The sequence below is a fragment of the Lates calcarifer genome, linkage group LG14 (assembly GCF_001640805.2).
Source record: "Lates calcarifer isolate ASB-BC8 linkage group LG14, TLL_Latcal_v3, whole genome shotgun sequence".
NCBI classification, from domain to species: Eukaryota; Metazoa; Chordata; class Actinopteri; family Centropomidae; genus Lates; species Lates calcarifer.
The window spans coordinates 6832182-6847997 of NC_066846.1; the positions used below are offsets into that span (position 1 = coordinate 6832182).

General features: G+C 42.8%; 1 protein-coding gene across 1 annotated transcript in view; it reads left to right on the forward strand.

Annotated features, from left to right (window-relative positions):
• clcn3 (chloride channel 3) overlaps positions 1–15463 on the forward strand; it is a 35493-nt gene extending 20030 nt beyond the window's left edge. The window contains 14 exon segments of the mRNA XM_018677277.2: positions 470–569; positions 1506–1693; positions 2583–2705; positions 3463–3669; positions 3779–3859; positions 3947–4153; positions 4155–4200; positions 4288–4580; positions 4680–4866; positions 5020–5418; positions 5494–5710; positions 7168–7243; positions 12184–12318; positions 12321–15463. Coding sequence (XP_018532793.1) covers positions 470–569; positions 1506–1693; positions 2583–2705; positions 3463–3669; positions 3779–3859; positions 3947–4153; positions 4155–4200; positions 4288–4580; positions 4680–4866; positions 5020–5418; positions 5494–5710; positions 7168–7243; positions 12184–12318; positions 12321–12380 — 2319 coding nt within the window. The 3' untranslated portion in view covers positions 12381–15463.
• Positions 15464–15816: the final 353 nt, after the last annotated feature.

The following is a 15816-nucleotide window of genomic DNA, read 5'->3' on the forward strand; positions in this document are numbered from 1 at the left end:
AATTCCCTGTGTCCAAGGTCATGAATGAACTTTCATGCTCAGTGCAGATGCAGTTGTACAAATGTCATTAATGAACCAGAGTGAATGAACCCACAATAAACTGTCAGCTTCACCCTCTCTCTCTGTCAATAGTTTTATCCAAATATTGACTCAGTTTTCCTGCCCTGCTTTCTAGAAGCGTTTTAGCGCAGGCCTTCTGGAAATGATAACCCTGAGAATTTGAATGTTATTTGAATCCTTTGTCAAACACTGTTTTCATAACCTGTTTGCCCATCTGACAGGAAGCAGCATAATCAACCTTTTTATTGAAGCAACAGTGGAAATCGTGCCACAAGAGTAGATTAGTTATCACTGTTGTTATAAACCTTTGACCCACTTGCATCACTGCCAGTAAAAGTACAACATCTCAGCCTTGAGAGTTGTATTTCCTGTATTATTATTAATGCATCTTATTATTTTTTTCTTTTAGATTAACAGTAAGAAAAAGGAGTCAGCATGGGAGTTCACAAAGAGCCTGTACGACGCCTGGTCCGGGTGGCTGGTGGTGACGCTCACCGGTTTGGCCTCAGGTAACGCTCACTTGCTCACACACTGCTGCGTGTGCAGTCTCCTCTGCTGGTGACTCTCACATGCTTCGCCTCAGGCAGCTCACGCTCAGTCTTCCTCCTGGTCTGTCTTTTGCTCTCATTTACCCACTCTCATAAGCGCACTCTCTCTCTCTCCCCTCGCAGAGCTTCACCAGACAGAACTAAGTCCTCTAATCTGCAAATATATCATCAAATATTTTCTGCTTTTATGGCTAGCAAAAGAAAGAAAACCAAACAGCCTTTGTACCACACTGTGAGGATCAGGTAGTCAAGTTGCTTTTTTTTGTAGGAAAACTTCTTCTTAACTTAGAAAGAAAGAGAAAAGAGGAATGGGTTCACAGTGTTCCCCTGCTCTTACTCAAATCATGCATATTATTTGGAAATCATAACAGGACTAGACTAGACTGGCATTTTCTGCCTAAATGAGCCTGTTACACATCTGATAAAGACTCATCTGACCTGGAACATGTAGACCCTTAGGATTTTAACTGTTTCAGACCATCACTGATTTTTAATATGTCGTTTCTGAGGAGTCTCTGCCTTCAGATGTGCGTAGAGTAACAGTCTTGTAGTGATTTTGGTTCCATTTTGCATTTATGTAGGTAAATATTTAGGGAGTGTGCCTGGAGCTGTCCCTGTTCTTTGTCTGTCAGGATTAGTTCAAAATTTTAGGAGAAGGATGCAGATAAAAGGATGGGTTATAAAGGCAAAAGTCCTCCATGTTGCAGCTTGAACACAGTTTAATTTTGTGTTTTTGAGCGACATTGATAACAGCCTCACATACAGTAAATCTGGCTGCTAAAACTTGCATGCTAACTGCCCACAAATACCTTTCTCTTTTTTCTCTCCTTCCACCTCTCTCCTCACTGCCTTCACTTCTTTGCCCCACCTCTTTTCCTTCCTCCTTCTTCCTGTCAGGTGCTTTGGCTGGCCTGATTGACATTGCTGCTGATTGGATGAACGACCTGAAGGAGGGCGTGTGTCTGAGCGCCATGTGGTTCAACCACGAGCAGTGCTGCTGGACGTCCAATGAGACCACCTTCGCTGAGCGGGACAAGTGTCCTCAGTGGAAGAGCTGGGCTGAGCTAATACTGGGGCAGGCTGAGGTAGACTAACACAGGCACACCAGAGGCCCCTCAGTCACTACAGCAGCTTTTCTCAGTTGCTTAAATCTCAAATATTTTGATTAATTACATCAACCTCAGAGAGAACCAGGCCTTTTATTTTACTCTCCCTTCCTTTATAAGTATATCTGAACTGAACTTATCATGTGAACTACCACAGTAGAGGCATTTCTACTCATCAATGTGTTTTTTTATCTGCCTTTATTTCTTCCTGTTAGCTATTCCTCTTCATACTGAGTTTTTTTTAGAACTTACAGTTACATCATTACATTATCTAATTATTTCAGAAATCAAACAATTTAATGAACTACAACACCAAATGAGGAAAAATGCAAAAAGAAATGAGAGGGCCAAACACACCTGTATATAATAATAATAATGTGTTAAAGTGATGTCTCTGTTAATGTGTTAGTGTTAAAGTGAGAATAATGATCAGAAGCTGGAGAAAATGTCTCCATGTATTCATAGTTTTAATCTCCTACCACCTGTTTGGTGCTTATATGTAAAAGAATTACATCTAAATAAACATTTAATGTGTATATTGAACGATAAGACGGTTTTCTTTTTGATTATCATCATTTTCATTTTCAAAAATTCTAATGATAAAAAGTTTTCCATTTGTTTTTATTCAGGTAGATCAGCCTCAGTTGTGGAACGTGTTAAACAGGCTCAGTGCTTGAGAAACAGTGGCTCTAAAAGCCTTTTCCTCATGACCTGAATGCAGCAGATAATTTACATCTCTACCACTCACAGCACACATGCATGCCTGCCAGTGCTCTCAGTCACATCCAGACATTACACTGAATGATACCTGGTGCCAGAGCTTTTCACTGTGTTGATTCTTTTACTTCACCACCTCTCCTCTCTGCAGGGTCCCGGCTCGTACATTATGAACTACTTCATGTACATCTACTGGGCGCTGTCCTTCGCCTTCCTGGCTGTCTGTCTGGTAAAGGTGTTTGCTCCCTACGCCTGCGGCTCTGGGATCCCTGAGGTGAGGAAAATGGTGCTCTCAGAAAAAGTACGATTGAAACTTGCGAGCAGCCGCTTGCAGAGTTCGTTTTGAAGCCTCTCTTTGGTTTTGCATTGAAGTCCTTGCAGGAAACTCCAGGAGCCGAGACATGAAAATTGGCTTTAGAGTGGCAACATTTCAAACATAAAGTAGTTTTGAACATACACGTATACTTGTTAGGGAAATGAGTTGCCACTTCTTAAACTACTTTGCCATCAGTCTCTTTTAGTGTCTTTCTCTTTCAGAGTGAGTAAAGGAGTTTGTCTTTAGACTCTCTTTTATCCCTCAGTTCTCTCATTTTCTCACATCTGATCGATTTTCTCCGGGTGTCAGAAACAAAGAGCGGCACACAAAATACAAAAAAGGTCTATAAATCTCTGCAGCTGCCTCTGACTCTCTGTGACTCTGTGTGGTATAATTGGTTATGTGCACTCTCCACCCACTGTGTTTTCACGCTTGTGGGTTTTCCTTAATGTCTTGAAGTGGCTTAAAATTGTTAATTCAGCGGGCAGGAGGGAGATGTGACAGGTTTGACCGCTCTGTGAAAAAGCAATTTTGAGGTTAGCACTCTGAGCTTTCCTTTCCTTTTTGTTGCCATGGGAACAAGAAAGCTAGTAGTGCATTGCTGAGGAAAGTGTGTGGTAGTCGGTGACTTTGAGTGCGTTGGCCGTAAAGATCAGACGCAGACGCACACGGTGTCCCTCCTCACACCTCTGGTCCCACCTCTTTCCCCACACAGATCAAGACCATCCTGAGTGGGTTCATCATCCGGGGCTACCTGGGCAAGTGGACCCTGATGATCAAGACCATCACTCTGGTGCTGGCTGTGGCGTCCGGCCTCAGCCTGGGGAAAGAGGGACCCCTGGTCCACGTGGCCTGCTGCTGTGGGAACATCTTCTCCTACCTCTTCCCAAAGTACAGCAAGAACGAGGCGAAGAAACGAGAGGTGAGATATCTGATGTTAACATCAGTGTTTCAGAGTAAAATGTGGTTGTTTGTGGCTGCATTTAAGAAGCCGTCACGTCAGCTGAGGTGCGTTTGTTTTTTCCTCTCAGGTTCTCTCTGCTGCGTCGGCGGCCGGGGTGTCTGTGGCTTTTGGAGCCCCGATAGGAGGAGTTCTCTTCAGCTTGGAGGAGGTGAAGCACACGTCCTTCTCTACTCATGAACTGACCAGAAAATTACTAAAATCACACAGCTAATCATAAACTCTCCTCACTCGCCAGGTGAGCTACTACTTCCCTCTCAAGACGTTGTGGCGCTCCTTCTTCGCCGCTCTGGTGGCGGCCTTCGTGCTGCGGTCCATCAATCCCTTCGGTAACAGCCGCCTGGTGCTGTTCTACGTGGAGTACCACACACCGTGGTACCTGTTTGAGCTCATCCCTTTCATCCTCCTGGGAGTTTTCGGGGGTCTCTGGGGAGCCTTCTTCATTCCGAGCCAACATTGCTTGGTGCCGGCGGCGCAAGTCCACACGCTTCGGCAAGTAGCGGGTTGAGGGTGAAGAGATCTGGGCCGCGCTAAAAATGTCCCACTGTCTGACATGTTGGTTCATCTCTCTCTCTTCAGGAAAGTACCCAGTGTTGGAGGTGATCCTTGTGGCCGCCATCACGGCTGTGGTCGCGTTCCCGAACCCGTACACCCGCCAGAACACCAGCGAGCTGATTAAGGAGCTGTTCACCGACTGCGGCCCACTGGAGTCCTCGCAGCTCTGCCAGTACCGCAGCCAGATGAATGGCAGCAAGGCCTTCACCGACAACCCCAACCGGCCGGCGGGGCCCGGCGTCTACGCCGCCATGTGGCAGCTCTGCCTGGCGCTCATCTTTAAAATCATCATGACCATATTCACATTTGGACTCAAGGTGATCCCTGGATGTTTTTGTTTTTTTTAACCTAACAGGGCAGATGTTTTACCCTGCAGGTCTTTATCAGCACTAAAACCTCCTGTTCCTTGTCCTCAGGTACCGTCGGGCTTGTTCATCCCCAGCATGGCCATCGGGGCGATCGCAGGGCGAATTGTGGGCATTGCCGTGGAGCAGCTGGCCTATTACCACCACGACTGGTTCCTGTTCAAAGAGTGGTGCGAGGTCGGAGCTGACTGCATCACTCCGGGGCTCTACGCCATGGTGGGGGCTGCGGCATGTCTGGGTGAGTCAGCAGATAACACAGCAGTCGTTACAGTGATGTGGTAGTGTACAGTTAGTTGGCACTGTTTGTTCTCTGATGCAGTTTTACGTCTTGTCTTCATGTTGATTCTGGTAAATATAGAAGTCGCTCAGTTTTGTCTCGATTCCTGTGTAGGCGGCGTGACCCGTATGACCGTCTCCCTGGTCGTCATCGTTTTCGAGCTGACAGGCGGCTTGGAGTACATCGTCCCCCTCATGGCCGCTGTCATGACCAGCAAGTGGGTGGGCGACGCGTTCGGCCGCGAGGGAATCTACGAGGCCCACATCCGTCTGAACGGATACCCGTTCCTGGACGCCAAGGAGGAGTTCACGCACACCACGCTGGCAAGGGAGGTGATGAGGCCGCGGCGCAGCGATCCGCCGCTAGCTGTGCTGACGCAGGATGACCTGACGGTGGAGGAGCTACAGGGCGTCATCAACGAAACCAGTTATAATGGTTTCCCTGTTATAGTGTCCAAGGAGTCGCAGAGGCTGGTGGGCTTTGCTCTGAGAAGGGACATCACTATCGCTATAGGTAACGCGGCAGAGCGAGACAAAATTGTGAACGTCCAAGGTGCAATCTGTTAACCTTTTGCTCCTCTCTCATCAGAAAATGCTCGTCGTAAGCAGGAGGGCATCATGTTAAACTCCAGGGTGTACTTCACTCAGCACGCACCCACCCTGCCGGCCGACAGCCCCCGGCCCCTCAAGCTGCGCTCCATCCTGGACATGAGCCCCTTCACCGTCACCGACCACACACCCATGGAGATCGTGGTGGACATCTTCAGAAAGCTGGGGCTGCGCCAGTGCCTGGTCACTCACAACGGGTAAGTGGGGAAAAAAAAAAGAAAAGCAGGGAATGAAAGAAGACGGGCTGGAAGAGGAGAGGGCATGAATCCTTCTCTCCGTCCTTCTTTTTGGTGTTGTTACACTCAAAACGTCGCACACAAACACATGTACACACTGTCTGGTGTTGCATGGGCTCCCAGATCCCTGGATTTACCCTGTAATCTGCATGGCCTGGCCTAACCGCTGTGCTGCACTTCCTTTATCCCCCTACTGAGCAATAACAGACAGTCTCCTCAGCAGAAGAGACTGAGCTGCTGAAACTAACTACAGCTACATAACAGGTATGGTGCTGGGGGAGTGGAGTCAGGAAAAGCATCCGATTAGTGTTCTGAAACTGAGAGCCTTTAATATAAAACTATCTCAGACTTGAGTGGAAATACATGATTTTGTTACACTCTGTCAGGCTCGGTCAGTCTACAGTTTACAGGCGTGGGTTTTGCAGAGGGCCACCTGCTGGTGTGATGTAAGAACTGCAGGATAGATTGTGCTGATACACAGACCAGTCATTACCGTCACTGGAGAGAAGCTGTGCAGCAGTATTTCTTTTTATTTACATCTTTATATTTACGTTTTTTTTAATTACATCTTAAAATATGAGGCTGGTGTTGTTATCTTTTTTCTGAATGGCAACAAATCTCGTGAAAAGATCAAAACGAACAGTGTTTGTTCGTCATACTCTACTCAGGAAGTAACATTTGAAAACAGGTCACAGATATATGAATTAATTCTAAACTGTTCGCTTTTAATCAAAGCTTACTTAAACAGTAAATAGTCAATTTATTAGGGACTATTTTAAGCTGGGGATGAATACACATTTGCAGCTTTAGTGAGTATTTATGACAGCAGAACTTAAAACAAACTACAGTGCTCATGTAAATTATAATCATGTTACATGTTGCCCAGGGCAATCAGTTCACCTCCTTCATGTATTTGTATCAGTTTTTGAGCTCAGTCGTACTGTGGAATAAGCGATAAAGCTTTGGATATGAAGACAAAGATCAGTTAATTGTTAGTTTTGATCGTCATTGGATTTGTTGACATCTAGAAAAATATAGAATATCTCCAGACTTATACTTGAACATTAATTAAACATTTTCTTAAACTACATTTGATATAATTTAAATTTTTGTTTACATAAATTCTTAAGATGCATAATATTTTATTAGATGAGTTACATGCTACTCCTCATAACACACGTGTAATTAATTTATTACATTTAAGTTTTATCAAGTTTTGTTGTTTTTGTGTTAATTGATTTGTGTAATTTGAGCTTGATTTTATGTTAACCCTGAGTTTATCTGTTTAATAATTTGAGTTACAGCCTGTTATGTATGTTTTGTGCTGCTGCTGTCTGTTCTCTCTCTGTCTCTCCTTGTTTGTTTTTGTTTATTTGTTGTTTTTGGGCAGTTTACCGAGTAACAGGTGTGTGTTTCAGGATTGTGTTGGGCATCATCACAAAGAAGAATATATTAGAGCATCTGGAGGAGCTCAAGCAGCACACGGAGCCCCTGGTGACTAGCCCCACCCCACCCCCTTTACACATGTGACCCCCACCTCCCTTACTTTTGCACCTGTCTCTTAGGCTCCGCCTCTTAGGAAGGATGCATGAAACTTGGTGTGAAAGGCTGTTGACAGTTCCCGGCTGAGCATTAAGCCGTCCTTCTCTTCTTCTTTCTCACTGTTCGCACTCTGTTGCTCGTGGGTTGGTTTGGTTGGTGTGGATTCACCTCTAATGCAGTCGTTCATCTTAGAGAAACACCTGTAGATAGACGTTCTCCGACCTCCATCTTTCATCATCGCTGGTAGCTCTTACACTTTTGGAAACATCGTGTAGAAAAGCTTTCTCGTGTTTTGTGGGTCCTGTAACATTGGACCTGTATGGGAACTGTCACCCACATCACTGCAGAGCCCCTTTCAGACATGTGCTTCATTATATTATCAACCCTGCTCTCTTACAAGGTGGGACTTTCCGTAAGATTTTCAACACTGCTCAGGTCTGAAGTAACTACAGCAACATAAAAAAACAGTAGAGATTTGGCGTTAGTGACTTTTTCTACTTTTTGTGAAAACTGTAATAAATGTGTAATTTAATTATCCTCTCATTTATACAAAGCCTTCAACCAAATGGAGGTTACAAATAATCTTTTCCTTAATCCACCTTAAAAAAGCGAGTAAATGGACCTTGAGCCCTGATCTTTGACGCTAAAGATAAGATCAGTTTAATGAATCCTGAAACACTGTGATTTAGTTCATTTTAATAGGATGTAGAGGACTTAAGACATCACATCCATCTTTCCGGTATCTACACGTCTCGAAAAGGCCTTAGAAGGTATTAAAGTCTTAAACTTCATTTGCAGAGGTCTTGAATATTTTTCCAGCCTCCTGTAGGTTAGCTGTAAACTGATTATTTTTTGTTTTATTCAGTTTGACCTAGGTCTGGAAGAACAGCACTGAGGATTGGCTGGAAGTTATTTTTTAATTAATTGATCCATCAATCCTCTGTTGTTTAGTTACAGATTTATTAAGGGTGACATACCACCACATTTATTTCTTAAGCTCTTATTGACCCTTATAAGATCCCGTAGTCTGTGTGTGAATGCCTGTGATTAGTCTCAACACGGCTGCTGTATGTTTTTACACTACAGCCGTTAGTGTAACAGATAGATGAAGTCAGCAGAGTTACAGATTACATGTCTGAAAAGGGCTCAGTAGATTCCCAGACTGCAGCTTTGCAGCTCATCCGTGTTAAACTGCATTCGTACCTGCTGTAGCTCTGCTCAGTGCTGTGTCAGCTGCATCGTGCTAGCACCTTCATAAGATGTTTGTTTTATTTTTATTTTCTGATGCATAGTGATTTCATTTTGAAAATATTCACCCACCTTCAGTTTTTTGTCTCCATTAACGGCTGCTTTTGTTTTGTTTTTTTATTCAAACCTTCTCCTCTCGACCCCAATGTTTCGCCCTGGGTCTCCACAGATTGACGACATCTGACCTGTCGCCTTAACAACCACCTGGCGAGTAGCTAGCCGCCTTGGGAAAGCGGACCACTGTTGTTTTAAGGGGTGGAATTTATTACTAAAAGGGAGGGAGAAGATCTGTAGTGATTCGATTCATCCCCATGTTCCCCTCATTGTGTAGTGGTAGTGAGCGCTGTGGTGAAGTGATGTTGGTGTGTTGACTGGTGCTAGTAGTGACCTTTAGCCAGTTAGCGTGGTGTGATAGCGTTACCTTGATTAAGTAGTGACTAATCCCTAAACTAAACCTGCCAGAGTTTCCTCTGAGCCAGAGTGTCCTGTCCAATGTCAAGAGAGTAACAGACTTATGTCCTAAAAACAGTGCATTTCTCTTTATAAACAAAAAGAAAGGTTAAAAAAAGTTTTCGTAAAGTTTTATGTAAAAAAATAAATTAAAAAAACAATAAAAAAACCTGAACTGAGCCTAAACCTGCAGCTCAGCAAGCTCATAACAACAAAAAATGAAGAGAAAGGAAAATAGAATAAAAGTATTTAAAAGGATAAAACTACATTAAAATAGATAAATACATAGAAATAACATAAAATAAAGGGAAAAGGCTAGATTGTGTTTAAGTTGCTGTATCTTCCTTTTTTCTCTTGATAGATAGTTTGGCTTCAAAAACACAGTTAATATCTGAAAAATGATTTTGCCATCTTTAACAGTTGTTTGCAAACGTTTGGTCTTATGACCCTTTTAAAAAAAAAGCTGCTCGCTCTGCATGTTGTCACAGTTGCTCTCTGAGCCGACATGAAGTGGATTCAGCCAGTTAGTCCCTGATGCTGAGTCATTCTGTGAAATGTAGCTGCAATAGAAGTTGACTCCAGCTGAAGTAAAATGAGGATGAACCTTGATAGTGTATTTAAAATGTCCTTTGTCACAGTGCAGCCACAGTTTCCACAAGCTTTATTTGGTATTGTAAATAGGTTTTAAACTTAGCCATAGGTAGCATTTAATATGGCCGAAAAACTACATTAATTTCACTTCCTGGTCAGAGTTTCCAGTCATTATCTGGAACAAAAACAAGGACTGGACACCGCTGACTTACAGGGAACACTGCCTTTAACCCCCCCGACCATTCATCCCTGATACCCTCTGATCTGTACCCGGTATCCCAAGTGTCTGCGACTGCCTGCGTTTGTTTCACGAGTTAGAAAATGAACGAGGCGGTCGCAGATCTCAGCTGCTCTTGGGAAACCCAAGGTGTCCGATCCTGTGTGATGTCTCACCAGTGTTTCATGCCTCCTGCTGCTCAGTAGCTGTAGCTCTAACCACCAGTCATCTCCGCTCCTCTCGCTCAGAGCCTGGGTTCAAATGTTTGTCTCCGCTCATCTTTTGATGCACTTTATTTGACTCTGCAGGGTTCAAATGAAGCTGAGCGTTTTAATCAGGAGTACGTGTGTGAATCTTATCCACCTGACAGTATTAAAACAAAGCTCTGAACGTTTTGGACCCAGCTCTGCTCTCTTTTAGCGCTGTAGCAGACGGACAGCTTCTACTCACTGCTTTCAGCTGTTTTTAGATGCTTCTCTCCACCTGACCTCAGACTACATTCATGCCTCAATTCAAGAGCACAAGAATCTGAACTTGTTGGTCATTTTGTAATGTTTAAATAGCTGTGAAATCAAAGGCATTTTATAATTAGCTGAGTCTAATATTTGCTCTTGGACCAGCAGGAATAATCCAGACTGACTGAATATTCAGAGACTTGTTAGGAACTAAGTCAGACCCAGACTTGGTTACTAGGGTCTGTTGAAGGTAAAAGTGTTAAAAACATGAAGGAGAAGAGGAGGAGGAAGCAGCTCTGTCCCATCAGCCCTGTCACAGCACCCCCTGCTGGTCTCACACTGTAGAAACACACCAGGAGCTGTTGCTCTGTCAATAGTTCAGCTGTGCTGTAAGGTTTAAAACAGGTCTAACAGTGTGTGCATGAAACTAAATCACATTGTCTCTCAAATCCTATTGTGGTGTTGTCAGTTTAAACTGCACCTGTGATTTAGTCTCAACACGGCTGCTTCCACAACAAATCGTCTTTCAGATTACTGGAAAGAAAACATCCAAAATACACATATAAGTGTTACTTACATTCACCAAACCTCCCAGTTTTATTTCTCTCTATATCCTGAAGGTTTCATTCAATTATAGAACATTTTGTTAAAATGTGGGAAAAGTAGATTTTTTTAAAGGCTGTTGACAGTATTTTCTGTTTTATGAAGTGATAAAAAGAACCACTGTAAAAACCTCTGACTGTAATATGTCACATTTTAAACCTGACTTTATTGCATGTTCAGATTTGTATTCCTGAAACTGACACAAAAATCATGCATATATAATTAGATAACGCCTTGTTTGCCTGTAGTGTCCTGCGAGCACCATCAGAGGTCATCGAGGGTTTAACTTGATGCTGGTTCAGTCTACGTTTCGCTACAGCTCCGATAACTTTATTAATTTATACTGAATTGACATTTAACTGTCACAACCTCATGAAGACAACTCATGACAACTATCATGAGTTTCTAATGTAATTATGTAATCACATTTAAAAAGTGTCACATTTGTCTCAATTCATTTTTAATGCAGAAAGAAACGTCAGTGGTCATCTGACTGACTGAGGTTGATCTGTAGCAGCCGTGTCTTAATTAATGCACCAAAATAAGTCGAGTAAGTGCAGTGAGATGGTCAGCTGTAGTTTTAGTGTAAGCTAATGTGTGAGAACGAAAGACAAATTTACATAGGAGAAAGTTTCATTATTATATGGGAGCAATAAAGGGGCACTTGTTGCCTTTTCAACCAGTGTGTTGTTTCAGTCAGTGGTGTGTTCAGGTGCACAAACAAAGCCAAAAAAAACAAAAGCGGTAGATCGATAAATTCCCATTAAACATAACTCAACCTGGGACATCCAGGTAAAATAAAAAGAGAGAGATGAATTCCCCACATCCATCTTCTTAAATGACTCCTGTGACAGGGCTGCGTCTCCTCCTCTCCTTTAACTTCTCACCACATCCTGCTCAATATTTTCCCGTCTCCCTCCTCCTCTGTAGGATCCAGTTTTTCCTTCTTCTCACCAGCTTCTGTTTAGGACCGTTAACATAAAACCCAGCCGGGGCAGTGTCTGAAATGACACCCTGGGTAGTCGGGTGCTTGTTTCTGACCTGCTTTCATCTCTCTTTATGTTCCTCCTCTGGTTACTCACCTCCTCCTCTCTTGCTTCCTCAGGGACTCGTGTTTTTGTTGGCTCCAGACGTTGATTTTATTAACACACATCCAACAGCTGAATCAAATTCAAATCGTGTGCTTCTCTCTGATTGAACGCTTCCTCGCTTTTTGCCAACAAAAACATGATGTTGTCTTCTCTCCCTCGCTACGAAACCGCCATCGCCTCCTCGCCTCTCTTAACCTCTCTCCTGTTCCTCTCCCTCTCCTCTGTCTCCCCCTGCAGGCGGCTTCTTGGTATTATCACAAAAAAAGACATCCTTCGCCACATGGCTCAAATGGCAAATCAAGACCCCGAGTCCATCATGTTCAACTGATCGGCTCCTTCCAGGACAGCCGGGCGGGAGAGGGAGGCGACAGCGAGGAGAGGAGGAGGAGGAGGAGGAGGAGGAAGTGCGCCTCCTGAACGGCTCCAATCTCTGACGTTCGGATCTTCTCCTTTTTTCTTTTTTTTTTTTGGTTTTAGTTTTGAGCTTTGTAGACCCTGAACCTCGCAGACTGACTGTGCCCCCCAGAGACTTACCAGCCATGAGAGGGAAAAGACAATGATAAAAAAAAACAAACAAAAGACTTTGTTATCATCATTTTGGCTGCTGAGGACACAAGGAGGTCATGGGTTGAAGGCACACACACACACACACACACACACACACACACACACACACACGAGGAATGCACTTTTTACATACACAAAAACACACTTTTGCACTTGCAGACACCTCAAACATGCATGCTCTCTCTCCACACACACACACACACACACACACACACAGACACGTTAATACGTGTATACCCACCCACCCACCAACCTGTAAAGCTACACCCGTTTGCACTCACCCTTGTCCTGTCTCCGCTGAGGTCATTGTGTTGTTGGTGGGCGCCGCCTGGCTGGGGTCAAAGGTCGGAATGAACCGCCGATGAGGGACGCGATGAGGGACCTTGAAACCTCCAGGCTCCTGTTTAAAAACAAAAAACAAAAAAACAAAACACTTTCCTCACCCCCCTTCCACACACACACACACATACACACACACACACCAAATCTGTCCGTCCTCCAGAAAATACATTGTTTACCTGTGAATTAAGCATGTGTGAGATTATGTATGTGTGTGTGTGTGTGTGTGTGTCCTTAGCGCCACTACATTCCAGCCAGGTTACCATGGGAACTGAGAGGATGTTAGGTCTAAATGAGATGGCTTTAACGAGTGTTTGTGAGTATGTGTGTGTGTGTGTGTGTGTGTAAAAGTGAGAAATGGAGGTAGAGAGCCACAGATGGGTACTGTATTTTAAGAACAAAAAAGTTCCCTTTCACAAGGAAAAAGGTGAAGAAGTAAGACCTCTGTGAGTGTGTGATCTCATTTCTGAGCCAGCTGGAGCTTGAGCTGTACGTGTGTGTGTGTGTGTGTGGTGTGTGTGTGTGTCCTGTCCATTAATTGAGTGTGAAGGCGGGTCGTGTGTGCACCTAAAGAAAAAAAAAGAAAAAGGAAAAAGTACGGGTTGAGTTCTACTGTGGACTCTGTCACTGGAAAAAAAAAAAATCAAATTTCCTTTTTCTTCTCAAACTATTACTCTTGGTACAACTTTTAAAATCTTGAATCTCACTATAATCAATTAACTTTTTATGACTTGAAGCAAAACAGAACTGGAAATCTGCACTTGTTTTAAGTGAATTGGTTGAAGTTGAAGCTGGCGATGATGCTATGTGGTGACTGATTGTTTTCTTTCTTTTCTTTTTGCTGAACTCTGTCCATCGACTTTGGAGAATATCATCTTATATTATTAATACATTCTCCCTCAGTTTATCGGAGTAAATCAGTGTCAAGCCCCCAACAGATACTGTTAAACACTCCATCCATCTTTGAGGCTTTACACAAAAAAAACTCAGTTTTACACCTGAAGACAAACGCTGAGAAACACATTTTTTCAAAATGTAAAGAGATATTTCATCTGTTCGGCTCTTTGTCCTCATCACATTTTGTTTGAATAGTATTTCCTCACAGTTTTGTTTGCTTAATCTACATTGCGCTGCCAGATAGGTGGACGTTCAGGCATCAGATGGTTCAGATAGTTGTTGGAAAATGATTAATAACACTTTACATTGTGCTTTAAAACAATAAAAGAGGAAATAAAATCAAATTGGATAAATGTTCAAACAAACCTGGGCCGTTAAAAAGAAGTGATTTTAAACTATTATTTTCATTTTCAGTTAATCAAACCTAATTTCAAACAAACATTAACATCTTTAACCAAAAAAAAAAAAAAATCACTTTCCAATCACTTAGAACTTTATTATCTAAATTATCAGGTCCTTACATTTTAGAAGCTGTTAGCTGCTTTAAAATACTTGAACGATCAATCATTTAACACTTTCAGCTCTAAAGAAACTTGAGTAAGAATCTAAAAACCCACCGGTCCTGCAGCTCTGAGCTAAAATTAAAACTACTAATCAATCAATAGATACTGTTCAAACCTGACAGACACACATGTAGATTAAATATGACTAGATCGTGCTGCGGCTCCCAACATTTTGAGCCTGTGATGCATTCAAGTGTCGACTATGGACCCCCTCAAATGAGCTGTGTATCAACATATACAGTAATGTTCGTAATTTCTGAAGGAGATGAAACGATCCTGTACCTCACCAGAAAAAAACATTAACTGACTTTAGTTGGGTTTAATATAGTTGATAAAATAAGCATCTGACTTGACTTAAAGATGAGAAATCCTAACAGCACTGAGCTTAAACATCTACACACCTGTTTTTATTTGGTCAAAAGCTCTGGAATTAGGACCTTAATTCAAGATGTCAGCCACTGTTTCTAAAGTCAAGAGTGAACTGTTGAGCTCAATTCCTCTTGTTATATCCTGTCGACCATTAAGATCAAACAAAACCAAAACATCTGGCTGCATCTGCTCACTGCTGTCTGGTTTTACAGCAGGTCGTTCTCAGTCTCTTGTCCAATCTTACTACATCTGCCAAGTGCCTGGCAAAGGTTGCTGTTGTTTAAAGGCTTTTTCACACCTGCTGTTTATTGTAAAACCAGAAAGAAACACCTGCTGCTCCCACTGATCTTCCCCCCACTTTGTCCTCGCAGCACATCGTGATCCTTTAAGTAAAAACTGATGAAGGGAAATGAAGCGATGGGGAGATGGCACCTTATCTGTAGAGTGGCGGCAGAAGTGTGTGTGTGTGTGTGTGTGTATGTGTGAGGAAGGTGGGATTCATCCTGTGTACGTCTTTCCGTTGCAGTGACTGTCCTGCTGTGGGTTGACAGGGAGCAGAGCATCGTCTTTGTTAACCAGTGGTGTTGCCTAACATTGTATTTCATACTGATCTCGATGTTTTTCCTTTTTTTTTTTTTTTTTAATTTATGGGTAGTGTCGATAGAGTTGTGCATTATTATGAAGAATTTTATGTATGATTACATTGATTGTTTGATTGTACATTTAAAACAAAATATGTAAAGATTAAATTTTGTTTTAAATTAAAAGTCAAAAAGATTCAAGTTGGACAGGGTCCTGGTCTTGGTTCTTCCGCACTCGTATTATTTAATCTTTTAAAATATTGGTGCCAATAAGACTGTACCAATTAAAAATTAAAGAGGGATTCACTGCCTGCTGCTTCTCTCAAACACAAACCAGCATTTGTAAAGAATCCTGTCAGAGTTTGAAGGCAGCACAGAGACATGCAGTCCGACCGCTCCGTGTCTTCTCCTCGTGTCCCGTTACAACACATCCATCATTCATGGCTCTGTTAGACATCAACCTGAGACCTGTCTGTATTTCTTTTGCACACCTGCTCTGTTCCTGATGCTTCCTCTGCCTTATGAGGAAAAACAAATAGATATTTTCACCAAAC